Source organism: Microcaecilia unicolor, chromosome 7 (genome assembly GCF_901765095.1).
Source record: "Microcaecilia unicolor chromosome 7, aMicUni1.1, whole genome shotgun sequence".
In the NCBI taxonomy this organism is placed as follows: Eukaryota; Metazoa; Chordata; class Amphibia; order Gymnophiona; family Siphonopidae; genus Microcaecilia; species Microcaecilia unicolor.
The window spans coordinates 163,492,593-163,506,849 of record NC_044037.1 but is presented as its reverse complement, the minus strand read 5'-3'; the positions used below and the strand labels follow the sequence as shown (position 1 = coordinate 163,506,849).

Here is a 14,257-nt window from a genome sequence, read left to right as displayed (position 1 = left end):
TCAATTGCGCAGAGTGAGGCCATAAGGATGGAAGCGGCAAGGATCTTCCATAGTCACCGGACCCTGAGCTAACAAGTTCGGAACCCGAGGCAAAGGAAGAGGCGCATCCACCAACATCCGCCGGAGATCCGCGTACCACAGACGCCTTGGCCAATCCGGGGCGATGAGAATCGCCAATCCTTGGTGCAGGTGAATCCGAAGTAGTACTCGTCCTATCAAGGGCCAAGGAGGGAACACAAACAGGAGGCCCGAGGGCCAAGGTTGAGCCAGGGCATCCAACCCGCCAAGCGAGGATCTCTCCTTCTGCTGAAAAAGTGAGGGACTTTGGCGTTTACACTTGACGCCATGAGGTCCAAGCCTGGGGTCCCCTAATTGGCACAAATCTAAAGAAAAACTTCCAGTTCCCATTCCGCTGAGTCGATTTGATGTCTGCTGAGGAAGTCGGCTTGTATGTTGCTCTGACCGGCTATGTGGGCCGCGGACAGCAGCTCTAGGTGGCACTCGGCCCAGTCACAGATCTGAGACGTCTCCGCAGCCAGGGCCCTGCACTGAGTGCTGCCCTGACGACTGATGTAGGCCACTGCTGTCATGTTGTCTGACAGAACTCGGACAGGAAGACCCTTCAGCGTCCTGTGGAAAGCCAGAAGAGCCTGGAATATCGCTCTCAGTTCCAAGCGATTGATGGACCATCTCGCTTCAGCGGTGGACCACAGACCCTGAGCATAGCGTCCCCGGCAATGAGCTCCCCAGCCCGAAAGGCTGGCATCCGTTATCACCAGACACCAAAAAGGAAGAGCCAATGGCATCCCCTGCCGCAGCATGCTGTCGGAAAGCCACCAATCCATACTGCGCTGGGCCGCAGGAAGCCACCTTAGTCTGCGTTGGTATTCTTGGGAAATCGGAGACCATTGCTGAAGCAGAGCAAGCTGCAGCAGCCTCATGTGAGCTCTCGCCCAGGGAACCACCTCTATGGTGGCCGTCATTGATCCCAGGAGCTGAACAAAGTCCCAAGCTCGAGGGCGAGGCATCCGCAGGAGCAGGCGGACCTGATTCTGAAGCTTGAGACGCCTGTTGTCAGGAAGAAAAACAAACCCCGAAGCTGTGTCAAACCGGACCTTTTGGGCATATTGACTACCCAGCCCAGAGTCAGAAGAACTGTAACAACTCTGGCTGTGGCAAGTTGGCTTTCATTTGCCGAATCCGCTCTGATGAGCCAGTCGTCGAGATAAGGGTGAACTCTGATACTCTCTCGTCTGAGAAAGGCAGCCACCACTACCATCACCTTGGAAAAAATCCGAGGGGCATGTGCCAGGCCGAAAGGCAAGGCGTGAAACTAGAAATGTTGGCTCAAGACCGCAAACCGGAGAAACCGCTGATGCGGCAGCCAGATGGAAATATGCAAATACGCTTCCTTGAGGTCCAGAGACGTGAGAAACTCTCCTGGCTGTACCGCTGCAATGACGGAGCGCAGGGTTTCCAAGCAGAAGTAACGCACTCCTAAGGCCTCGTTGACTCTGCATAAGTCGAGGATAGGTCTGAACGACCGCCTTTTCAAGGCACCACAAAATAGCTGGAGTAGCGACCGCAGCCGCATTCGGCGGGAGGATCCGTAACCACCGCTCCGAGCTTCAACAACACCTGCAAGATCTCGTTTACCGCTGCCCGCTTGATGGCAGTGCCGCATCGGGACTCCAAAAATGCGTCTCCCACCGGGGCAGCGAATTCCAGTCGGTAACCATCTCTGATCAGGTCCAGGACCCAGTGATCCGGTAATCTTGGTCCACTCCTTGAGAAAGAGGGAGAGACGACCCCCCTACTGTGGGAAACCGACGAGTAGACCAGTGCCCCATCATTGTGGAGGACGCCCCTGAACTCCTGGACGTTGCCCGGACGCTGCAGCACATTTGTCCGAACGAAAGGAGTTCCTCTGCTGGAAACGGGTACGTTGACCAAACTCCGCAGAGCGCCCTGGGCGATACCTGCGAACTTCGCGAAAACGTGGCCTGGAAGAGGAGGGAAAAGAAGGACTTTTGGAAGCAGGCCTCGGCCTATCCTCAGGCAACCGTTGGGACTTAGAGTCCCCTAGGTCCTTAACAATCTTTTCCAAATCCTCCCCAAATAAAAGAAGGCCCCGAAAGGGTAACCTCACCAGCCTTGGTTCAGAGGCCATGTCAGCCGCCCAATGCCGGAGCCAAAGAAGGCGGCGGGCAGCAACTGCCACCGACATCTGCTTAGCCGAAGCTCTGACCAGATCATAAAGGGCATCAGCCAAAAAAGACAGGCCAGACTCCATACGCGGGCCGACCTCAGCAAGGGAACCCGCTCCATCGGCGAGCTGCTCAACCGCCTGCTGCAACCAGGAAAGGCAGGCCCGGGCTGCATAGGAACTGCAAATAGCCGCCCGTAAGGAAAGGCCTGAGATTTCAAAGGACCGCTCCAGCGCAGATTCCAGCCGCCGGTCCTGCATATCTTTCAAAGCGACCCCTCCCTCCACCGGGAGAGTAGTCTTTTTAGACATAGCCGTGACTAACGCATCCACTTTAGGCATCCCAAAGAGGGCCAACTGACTTTCACTCAAAGGTGACACGTAGCCCTGGCCACCTTCAAGGGACCATCAGGGTCAGACCATTGAGCTGAAATAAGCTCTTGGATGGAAGCGTGCACGGGGAAAGCCTGAGAAGGCTTCTTAGTGCTAGCCATCCTAGGATTAATAGAAGCGGCAGCGCGCTTGTCAGGCTCTTCAATACAAAGGGCCTGTAGGGCATCAGAAATGAGAGCTGGCAGCTTGTCGCTGTGGAAAATCCGAACTGCTTTAGCGTCATCCAACTCCTGTGGCAAGCAGCCACCCTCGTCTGGATCTTCAGTCCCTGAGGGCCTGCCAGACCCCTCAGACTCCCCGAAACTAGACCATGGGGGAGAACAGAGTGAAGAGTCCCCCTCAGACGGGGTATTCACTCGTCTAAGCTTAGCGTCAGCCAAAAGCTCAGGGGAAGAAATAAAGTCTCCAGCAGACGCTGGGCTATCAAGAACTGGAGGCAACCCAGTCCAAAAGGAATTGTTGTGAGCCTCAGGCACTGCTCTTTTTAACATAAAAGCCTTATGCCTCAGCAGCACAAATTCAGGGGAGAAAAACTCACCCTGTACATCTGCCCCCCCACATTGGGGGAAGCGGAGGCAATAACTCCTCTAGAAACCTCGAAACGAGGCGTCCCCCTGCACTCAGACCCCCCCCCCCACAACCGCGAGGGTCGACTCACGCGGTGCCTCCAAGATGGTGCCCGCTGCGGCGCCACCTGCCATGCTCGTGCCAGCATTAGCATCTAGGCAGCATGTACTGAAAGCCCCGCTGCTGATCTGCGTTTCCCACAGTGGGAGCAGCGCTTAACCCCTTCAGCAGCCATCAAATAACGAAAACAGAATGGCGCCTTCGCACCAAAACTTACCCCGCACAGAGCGCTGTCAGCGGGAACCTCCCTGGAGGAGCTGGGCACCACTCTCACCTCAGGAGACGCGTCAAACGAGCTTCGGTCAAGCTGCACCGAACCAGGAGCTCTGGAGAAAGCCTCACATTTTTTTTTTTTTTACTGTGAGGAAAGTTAGAGGCAGGCAGCCACAGAGGAACTCCAGGAGGAGGGGGAATGGGGTAAGGCAGGGACAGGGAAAACAAGTATGCCTTTTAAGTGGGCACCACCAGCCACAACACCCCCCGCTCTACTGGCAAAGCACAGGAGCCACCCCAGGCAGAAATCCAGGAGCTGAGAAAGCGACGTCCACACCTGCTGGGAGATAGAGATATACTGAAGGCAGAGGGGGGCTGGGCGTCCATGAACACATGTGCTTTCAGTGTTCTCTATCTCCACCTGCTGGTAGGCGGATACAACCCATCAGTTAATGGATTCATCTGCTGTTGATGACAAGCAATATGTCTTGGCCAAAAACTTAAAGGATTCATGAGGCAGCAGCTGCACAGGAAGTCCCATACACGATCAGAAAACTTTTCTAGGATTTTATGAATTCTGAGAGAACTATTCCATGCCAGTGCCATTGAAGATATCACCCTGGTGCAGTTGAGTCACCTTGCTTGTCAGAGAAATGTTTTAAAAATATTATGTTTTTAATCACTGAAAGGGTATGGTACATCACTCTAGCAAATAAACAGCAGCACCACCAACTTTTCAAGTCCACTACTCAAGTACCAATTCAGAAGATTTACTCATTAGAAATCTTCAATTTTGTCCCCTCAGATTACACAACTCTAGATTTTTGCCATCTCTAACATTATTCTGGAAAGATCAACTTCAGGAGCTAACATACAATGAATGCAGGCAACTCGTACACACATTTTCACAGTTTTAATTTAAAATGCTTCTCAGGCTCTGCAAAATAGTTTCAATATTTTAAAAGTATTTTTTGGGAAAATGTAACTGCACTTTAATCATAAAATATTATGTTTCAAGTTTGCATTACCTTGTACAACGACTTGATTGCTGGGCACAAGAATCTGCTGTCCATCGGTGGTCTGGGCATACTGTAAAATGGTGGTACCAGGCTGGGTTGCTGCTGCATTGGTCATGGTTAATGTCTGTAGGCCTTGTACGCCATCTGTGCCATTGTTAGCAAGCTGTATTGCTCCTCCTTGAGTGATAGCAACTGAAAATAGGTAGACTGAATTATTGATGGCATCCATCTGCAGAGAACATTAAGGGAGCAATTCTATGAAGTGGGTGCTAACATTTACATGCCAATTACAAACATTCATTTTTAGAATAATGACAAAATACACATATATGCGTGCACATATGTGCATAAATGCCAAAACTCTGACCAAGTGCAATAATTACGTTCATATCTTACATAGTGCATATGTTACAGGCAAGCATACACATAGATAGAGTCTGGGCAGAGAGTGGGAGGGATTCACACATATATGCGTGCACATATGTGCATAAATGCCAAAACTCTGACCAAGTGCAATAATTACGTTCATATCTTACATAGTGCATATGTTACAGGCAAGCATACACATAGATAGAGTCTGGGCAGAGAGTGGGAGGGATTCACACTTATGCACATAACTTTATAGAATATTATAAGTTATGCGTGCACCTGGCATGAGCACTTAGATCAGCACCTTAATATTATAGGAGCTTATTTCACCTGTTACGTTAGTATTTTTCAAAGGAAAGTACGTGCCTACTTTCCTTTACAGAATAGCCACCATGCAAGCACCTTTAGGTGCCGTATATATAGGCACATGTTATAGATTTACCAACCAAATACTTATTCTTAAGAAACAAAAAAGATCAGTGGAGTGCCATAACTGCTCACACAAGATCACATGTGCTGTGTAAAGATTCTATTTATTACATGCTCAACTGGAATAACATTGTCTAATACCTTATATAAAATGATATGTTCCTTTATTCTACCTATATTTCATAACTGTATTTAAATGCACATTTATAAGCTAGGGATGGGGGGGGGGGGGGGGGGGGGGTACGTGGTGCCACACTGATTGCTCTGCTCCAGGTCCACCCCGCTTTAATTGGCTGAATTTTTAGCGATTTTCAACCTTCTCTTTAACTCAGCAGCAATTAACAGCAGCACATCTCTCCTGCTGAATATGAGCTGCAATAAGTGCTGATGGCAATGAAACTAGAACAAAGGACAAGAATCGAATGGGAAAGAACAAAATGGTGGATAGCGCTGTACCTGTCACCCAGCTCAGAATAGGCAGATCATAGCAGAGGTGAGAGCAGCATTAGAACACACCACTGAGAACAGTTGCAATTAATTTTGGACAAATTAGACAGCATGGAGTAGCGCTTCAACAATATTACAATGGATCTTCAATCTGTGCAGCAAAGAGTTGGGGTTGTGGAAGACTTGATAAAAACTATGAAATGGGAGGGGCCCAGACTGAAGAAAAAAACGTACCTACTTAGAAGACAAGGTAGATAAATTGGAGAATAATTTATGGCTCACAGGTCTACCTGAAACAATCTTGGACTCAGAATATGGAGCTTTTTAGAAACGTGGCTAATCGCATCATTACAGATCTTGGCCACAACAGGCCCTATGGACCAAGAGAGAGCTCATCGAATGAGCTTTTGAACTACATGAAAAAAAACAGGAAATGCTACAGGCAATCTGAGGAGGTAAAACTCTGTAATATAGTGGCTGTAAAGTTCTTTGTTTCCAAGATTATTCGGTTAAGGTGTCAGCTTTGCACAGGACCTTTACTACTTTGTGCTCCAGACTGGTAAAATTGCAGGATCGTTTCATTCTAATGTACTCTGCAAGGCTAAAAGTAACACAAGATGGAAGGGTAAAGTTTTTTGATGAGGCCAAGGCAGCAATAAAATTTGTGGAACAGCTAGGAAATGAAAAGCGAATGGCACATCCTGAAATTGCACAATGACCTATAATTGAGGGTCATAGTGCCCGGGCAGGGCGAAGCCAGAGGAAACTCTGGTGGAGGTCCGCAGCGGTCCTGACGTGCAAATCGGTCGTCCGACCTGGGTATAGGGGCGAAAGACTAATCGAACCGTCTAGTAGCTGGTTCCCTCCGAAGTTTCCCTCAGGATAGCTGGCGCTCACTCCTCAACCGAAACTGCGCTTACTAAAGTCTCCAATGACCTATTACTGGCTAAATCCAGAGGTCAATATTCCATCCTCATTCTTCTGATCTTTCCACTGCTTTTGACACTGTCGATCACAGCATACTCCTCGATACCCTGCCCTCACTTGGATTCCAGGGCTCTGTCCTTTCCTGGTTCTCTTCCTACCTCTCCCTCCGCACCTTTAGTGTTCACTCTGGTGATCCCTCTTCTACTTCTATCCCTCTGCCTGTCGGCGTACCTCAGGGTTCTGTTCTTGGTCCCCTCCTCTTTTCTATCTACACTTCTTCCCTTGGTTCATTAATCTCATCCCACGGCTTTTCCTACCATCTCTATGCTGATGACTCCCAAATCTACCTTTCTACCCCTGATATCTCACCTTGCATCCAACCCAAAGTTTCAGCGTGCTTGTCTGACATTGCTGTCTGGATGTCTCAACGCCACCTGAAATTAAATATGACCAAAACCGAGCTTCTCATTTCCCCCCCCAAACCCCACCTCCCCGCTCCCCCCGTTTTCTATTTCTGTTGATGGCTCTCTCATTCTCCCTGTCTCCTCAGCTCGAAACCTTGGGGTCATCTTTGACTCTTCTCTCTCCTTCTCTGCTCATATCCAGCAGATTGCCAAGACCTGTCATTTCTTTCTTTACAACATCCGTAAAATCCGCCCCTTTCTTTCCGAGCACTCTACCAAAACCCTCATCCACACCCTTGTCACCTCTCGTTTAGACTACTGCAATCTGCTTCTTGCTGGCCTCCCACTTAGTCAGCTCACCCCCCTCCAGTCGGTTCAAAACTCTGCTGCCCGTCTCGTCTTCCGCCAGGGTCGCTTTACTCATACTACCCCTCTCCTCAAGACCCTTCACTGGCTCCCTATCCGTTTTCGCATCCTGTTCAAACTTCTTCTACTAACGTATAAATGTACGCACTCTGCTGCTCCCCAGTATCTCTCCACACTCGTCCTTCCCTACACCCCTTCCCGTGCACTCCGCTCCATGGATAAATCCTTCTTATCTGTTCCCTTCTCCACTACTGCCAACTCCAGACTTCGCGCCTTCTGTCTCGCTGCACCCTACGCCTGGAATAAACTTCCTGAGCCCCTACGTCTTGCCCCATCCTTGGCCACCTTAAATCTAGACTGAAAGCCCACCTCTTTAACATGCTTTTGACTCGTAACCACTTGTAACCACTCGCCTCCACCTACCCTCCTCTCTCCTTCCCGTTCACATTAATTGATTTGATTACTTTATTTATTTTTTGTCTATTAGATTGTAAGCTCGTTGAGCAGGGACTGTCTTTCTTCTATGTTTGTGCAGCGCTGCGTATGCCTTGTAGCGCTATAGAAACGCTAAATAGTAGTAGTAGTAGTAGTAAGATGTGTGTACAATCGAATGTGATTGCTGCTGTTGGTTGTGCTATCAGCCAAGGATAGTGCTTAAACTGGACAATTTGTCCAGTTTTTGACTTAATTGGTCAGGTTACAAGTGTTTTACATGTTGCAGAACGGCTTGGAGCCCTGATTTGTTAAGCAATTCAGAGCCTAGGCTGCAGTGCTCACTGGACATAGACAGTGTGGTGTTTAAGTGGTGGTCATAACATCTGGGGTATACAAGTGACATTTCAGCCCTATATGTGGCCCTCATTCAGAGCTTGGGTAGAAAGGGAACCCCAGAATGGAATCTTGTCAAAGTGGGAGTTTCCATGTCCTGCAGCAGTACCAAGGAATTCCAGGGCATGCTGGGAGGTCTCTGCAGAGGTGGAGCATGGGCTCAGTAGGAAACAAGGAGCTTATCTGAAAGGAGGAGTTTCTAGGCTCTCCAAGCCCCTAGCTGCCCATCAACAAAAGGTATGGCTTGAACTGGAGAGGTTGGAGGACTCAGCAGCCAGACAGAGGGAGACGGGGGGGGGGGGGGGGGGGGGGGGGGCAGGGGTCAAGCAGGGAAAAGGAGAGAGAGAGCCCCAGTTCAGGGAAAAAGAGGGCCCCAAGACAGGCGAGGGTGGAGAAGAAGCCCCCTCACAGAGAGAAAGGGCCAGCCAGGAGTAAACGGGCTACCAACCAGGGCAAGAAGGGACCCCAAAGTATGGGCTGAGCCAGGAAGCTCTGGAAAGGAATAAGGCTGGAGCATATGGACCTACTAGAGGCTAGTGAGCCGCAGTGGAGAGGAAACCCTTTTTGATACTAACCACTAAAGGCAACTAAGATAAGTCCCTAAGTATTATTGGATTGTTTTGGGGTTGCAACACTGGCCACTGTATTATTTTTCTCCTGTGGCAGCTGGGGGAGGGCCATGTACATGGGACATTGCAAGGGAGGTGGCTGTCCCCAGCTCAGATGGCAGGGATAGAAAAGCCCCAGAGCTGGATATTTTTCTTTTGCTTCTTGCTTGAAAAGGGTGGAAAGATAGTGTGGTGACTCTATAGGGGCCAAAAGCATTTAGCATAACCATTCCTTAGCACTTATAAACTGTTAAGACCCCATGGGGGGAGGCCAGTAGAGACCTGAGTCCTGCAGAGAGAATCTGCCCCAGGAAGCTGTAACTGTTTCTTTGCAACATTAGGGTACTGCCAGGACTGTGGGAAGCCATAAGACAGGTTAGCAGAAAGTATAGCTAGAAGAGCAGGAACTACGGGAGCGAAGGGTTGGAAACCCTAAGTAAGGATACTGCAGAGCTAACTAGCAGCTCACAAGAAGACTGTTTATTATGGAATGGTGTAATAAAATTGGTATTGCGCACTGAGTCGCTGCTTCTTCATACTTGTGCCAGAGAACCTTGAGAATATCAGCATCTGAGCTGGCATAACCCCAACAACAGATCTAAAAGTTCTCCCAAAGCAACACAGTGCACAAAGTTATTGAATTTGTTTTTCATATGAGTGCCTAATGAGGGAGACTTGAAATCCTAGGTGTGTCTCAGGTGTGGGTAGTGGAGCGCAGCTCTAGATCACTGGCCTACGTAACAAGAACCACAAATGGATTTCATGAGACTGGATTCAACTGGCTACTGTTCTACATGTGTTTCAGGAATGTGAGATGAGGGTGTTCCCCCACCCCCCCGTCTCCTAAGTGGGCATTGAAGCCTGTTGTTTAATCAGCCAAGCAGGTATGAGACCGGCATTTAAATTAGTTAAATTGGCCAGAATTTGATTGATTAGCCCAGGTAACTATACGCTTTAAATGTTCTATATAGACTTCTTGTTCTGATATCATCAGGCTTTTCAGAGTCTAAGACATGTATTCATTTGACATAGACTGATATAAACACAGTGTGGAATAGTGGCTTGTGCCTTCAAATCATCTATTGCACATCAGTAAGGATGACTTAGTACCCCTGGGCATATCTTTGATGTGGGATATGGAGTAAGCTTCTGAATCACTCGACTGTATCGTAAGGATCCATAAAGAAATACATAAATCAGATTACTGATGTATATTACTCTAACGACAACTTTTTTTAAAATTATTTTAAATTGTCCTAAACTCTGGATGATTCTGATATAACGTTGTACAAAAGGAGGGATGAAAGTTTGAGCAAATGCTATTTTTGGTAGAAGTTTTTGGGGGGGGGGGGGGGGGGGATAAGGGTAATTCCATACATTTATTTGTTTGTTTCATTTGTATCCCACATTTTCCCACCTATTTGCAGGCTCAATGTGGCTTACATGGTACCGCAACGGCGTTCGCCAGTTGCGGTATGAACAAATACAGGTGTTATTGTGGTAAAGAAGGTTTCATGTTGGTAGATACATTGGGGAAGTTAGGGAGGGGGGATGAGGGTTAAGGTATGTCCATTACAGTCTTTGGTTTTGCAGTGTCGCAGGAACTTAGGTTTTTATGTTGGGTCAGTGAGGTATGCCTTTTTTGAACAGTTTTGTTTTTAGTTCTTTCCGGAACTTAGGTGGTTGTTCGTTGTTTTATTATCTTTGGAGCGTTCCATAGTTGTGCGCTAAGCTGGCGTGGACAGTGATACTGATAGTGGCAGGACCATTAGGTGCGATTGTAATTTAGGGAATAAAAGGGAATGGAAATGGAGTGGGTAAGATCAAGGAGTGGGAGTTACAAGGGAGGGTTAGATGGAGGATTGGGGTTTAATGGAAGCTTCTTGATGACATGGGGAATAGAGATAGCAGGCCTGGTGATGGGCTTTAATTTGGATTGTTTAAATCCTTGGAGGAAAGGAAGGGAAACGGCAGTGTCTCTCTGTGTGTGGAGACTGAGATATTCCCTCTGGTATATTGTTGTCATCTTTATTTTCAGTGCTCTAACAGACACTCTGGATAATACTGTCTATAAAGATTACTGCCTGGAATGTAGGGGGTATTGACTCTCCCATTTGCAGGCTTTGAACAAAAAGCACACGACGGTGGCATTTTTTTTTCAACAAATGCATTTAGATGAATCACTAGGACCAAGCAAAAAAAGCAGGTGTGAATTTATTCGCAAAGGAATACAATTAATACACATAAGTAAATACATAAGGGCAGATTTGTAATAGCCCTCCATAACGATAGTTATGAAAGTGATGGTATTATATAATATCTATGTCTCCTAACATCTATGACAGGAATTTTTATAAACAAATATTGAAACACTTACAAAACTTTGGGAACATACTAATAGTATTGCGGGGAGATCTTTAATGGTGTACCTGTCTGGATAGAACTCATAACATTGAAAAGAAAAAAGCCGGTCACAAGAGGTGTCCCCTTTGATGCATGATTTGCTGGACACGTGGATATGTGGAGAATACTTCATCCTATTCATATCTAGAGTCCACTCTACCATGTCCAGAAGAGATTACCATTTGGTGTCTAGAAATATTTTTACTAATATTTTTAGCTGTGGAGATTGGTCTCATAGAAATTTCGGATCATGCTACGGTGGAGATTGAATACGATTCAGGTAATGCTCCGCTTGATCCACATTAGATAAGAATAGCCATACTGGGTCAGACCAATGGTCCATATAGCCCAGTATCCTGTTACCAACAGTGGCCAACCCAGGTCACAAGTACCTGGCAGAAACCCAAATAATAGCAACATTCCATGCTATCAATCCCAGAGCAAGCAGTGGCTCCTCTGCCGTTAAAAATCTTAGTGCATTTTTCCCTATTTAGAAGATACGACATTTCTTACAGCCAGGACCTTATCTTTCTTAAGCCAAACTTTTTTACTACAACCGACAGGAATCTATATTTATTATTTATTTGGTTCACTTGTATCCCACATTTTCCCAGCTTGGCGGGCTCAATGTGGCTAAGTTACAACAAAATTACATAATACAGCAGGATATAATAGTTATATAAAAATTACCAAATACAATAATGTAAGCGCTAAATAGAGAATACGGATGGGAAAACAGGAGCAAACAAAGGGAAACAGACATAAGGCAAAAAGCGGGTAATCAAACAAAATGGAAATAGGGGTTTAAAGCGTATTTGTGGTCTTTGGGATAGGCTTTACTAAACAAATAAGTTTTTTAGTAATTTTTAAACGTTGGGTGATCCGTTCTCTCTTTCAGTAGTCTCGGCAAAGCATTCCAAGATTGCAGGCTGATGAATGAAAGGAAGAATCGTAGATTGACTTGTACTTTAGATTCCTGCAGGAAGGATAGTGCAGAATAAGATAAGAACGAGATGACACCGATGAATTTCTGGGAGGTAAACTCAATCAACACACACATGTAAACTGGTGCTTCTCCATAAATGATCTTATGTGTTAAGGCGCAGATTTTTGCATTCAATACGTCTTTAATGGGTAGCCAGTGAAGACTCTCACGGAGAGGATTGCGCACTATCGAAGCAAGATTTTCCAAAGATTAGTCCTGGCTGCGGTGTTTTGAACCGTCTGGAGCTTCTTTAGAATATAGTGTGAACAAACCAGCGTATAGACCACTGCAGTATCGATGTGGCTTAGGACCACTGAATGTATCAGGGTTCGAAATATATCTCTTGGCAGGAGTTGTTTGATGCGTTTAAGCTTCCACAAAGATAAGAACATTTTTTTGTAATCTGCTTAACTTGACTTCAAGCGACAGATGGCTCTCCAACGTGACCCCGAGAATTTTCAAACTGTTCGAGATTGGGAGGGTATAATCAGGAGTAACCAGTGCTTTGGGAATTGACTTGTTATGTGAAGAAAATACAATACATCCAGTTTTATCCTTATTGAGTTTTAAATTGAAACGCATTAGCCCAGGATTCCATAATAGAAAAACTGGCTTGGATAACTATAACTATCATACATGTATTAGCCATTTAAAATACATATATAAAATTAAAACTTTTCTTCATCCATACTGACAGTGGGGACCCTCTAATATATCTTTGTCCACAGAGGTATATTTCAACATGCACTATGTGCACTTTCATACAATATATACCATTTCAAAAAGAGTATACTTTAATATACATTTTCACAACACAGCATTGCTAAAGTGCAAAGTGATGCATATAGGAAAGAGGAACCCCAAACTACAGCTACATGAAGCAATTTTCAACATTAGGAGTCACCGTCCAGGAAAAGATCTAGGTGTCAGTGTGCGGTGGCATGAAAGCAAACAGAATGTTAGGAATTGTTAGGAAAGGAATGATGAATAAACTGAGATTATTATAATGACTTTGTATCGCTCCATGGTGTGACCACACCTCGAATATTGTGTGTAATTCTGGTCCCACATCTCAAAAGAGATATAGTGGAATTAGAAAAGATACAGAGAAGGGCAATAAAAATGATAAAGGGTATGAAATGACTTTCCAGTAAGGAAAGGATAAAAGGATAAAGAGGCTAAGGCTCTTCAGCTTGAGAAGAGAAGGCTGAGGGGAGATATGACAGAGGTCTATAAAATACTGAGTGTAGTGGAACAGGCAGACATGAATTGCTTATTTACTCTTTCCAAAAATACAAGGAATAGTGGGCACGCCTTGAAGCTACTATTAAGTAGTAAATTTAAAACAAATCAGAGAAAATATATTTCTTCATTGCAATATGTAATTGAACTCTGGAATCTGTTGCCTGACAATGTGATAAAAGCAGTTAGCTTAGCAAAATTTTAAAAAAGATTTGGACCATTTCCAAACAGAAAGGTCCATAAGCTATTATTAGGATGGACTTGGGAAAATTCACGCTTATTTCTAGGATAAGCAGAATAAAATCTGTTTTACTGTTTTGGGATCTTGCTAGTTAACCAGGTACTTGGACCTTGATTGGCTACTGTTGGAAACAGGATCCTGGGCTAGATTGTCCTTTAGTTTGTCTCAATCTGGCAATTGCTTATGTTCTTAACTTCCAAGGTTGTCATGGCCTTTTCTGGTTCTTACGCACTGGAGACCAGAAAACTGAACAGAAAACAAAGCTGCAAAAACCAGCACTGGGACAAGAAATGCAGTGATGTAATTTGTTTTAAAAAAATTCTGTTTCAATTATACTCCCAGGATAGAAATAGGCACAGGCTCCGAATGCCTAAGTGTGCAATGAAATCCCTCTATTCATTGCTCCACATTGCTTTGTCTGTATACAACAAAAGTTGGTATTCAAAGCATCACGAAAAAAAATATTCTGGAACAAATTCATTGACTAACTCCTTCACTGACTCTCAGATGCACAATATACACACTGTATAAGGGTCATTGTGAATATTCA

General features: G+C 45.8%; 1 protein-coding gene across 1 annotated transcript in view; it reads right to left on the bottom strand.

Moving 5' to 3' along the window:
- CREB1 (cAMP responsive element binding protein 1) overlaps positions 1–14,257 on the bottom strand; it is a 328,451-nt gene that overhangs the window by 49,649 nt on the left and 264,545 nt on the right. The window contains 1 exon segment of the mRNA XM_030209357.1: positions 4,468–4,650. Within this exon segment, the coding sequence (XP_030065217.1) occupies positions 4,468–4,650 (183 nt within the window).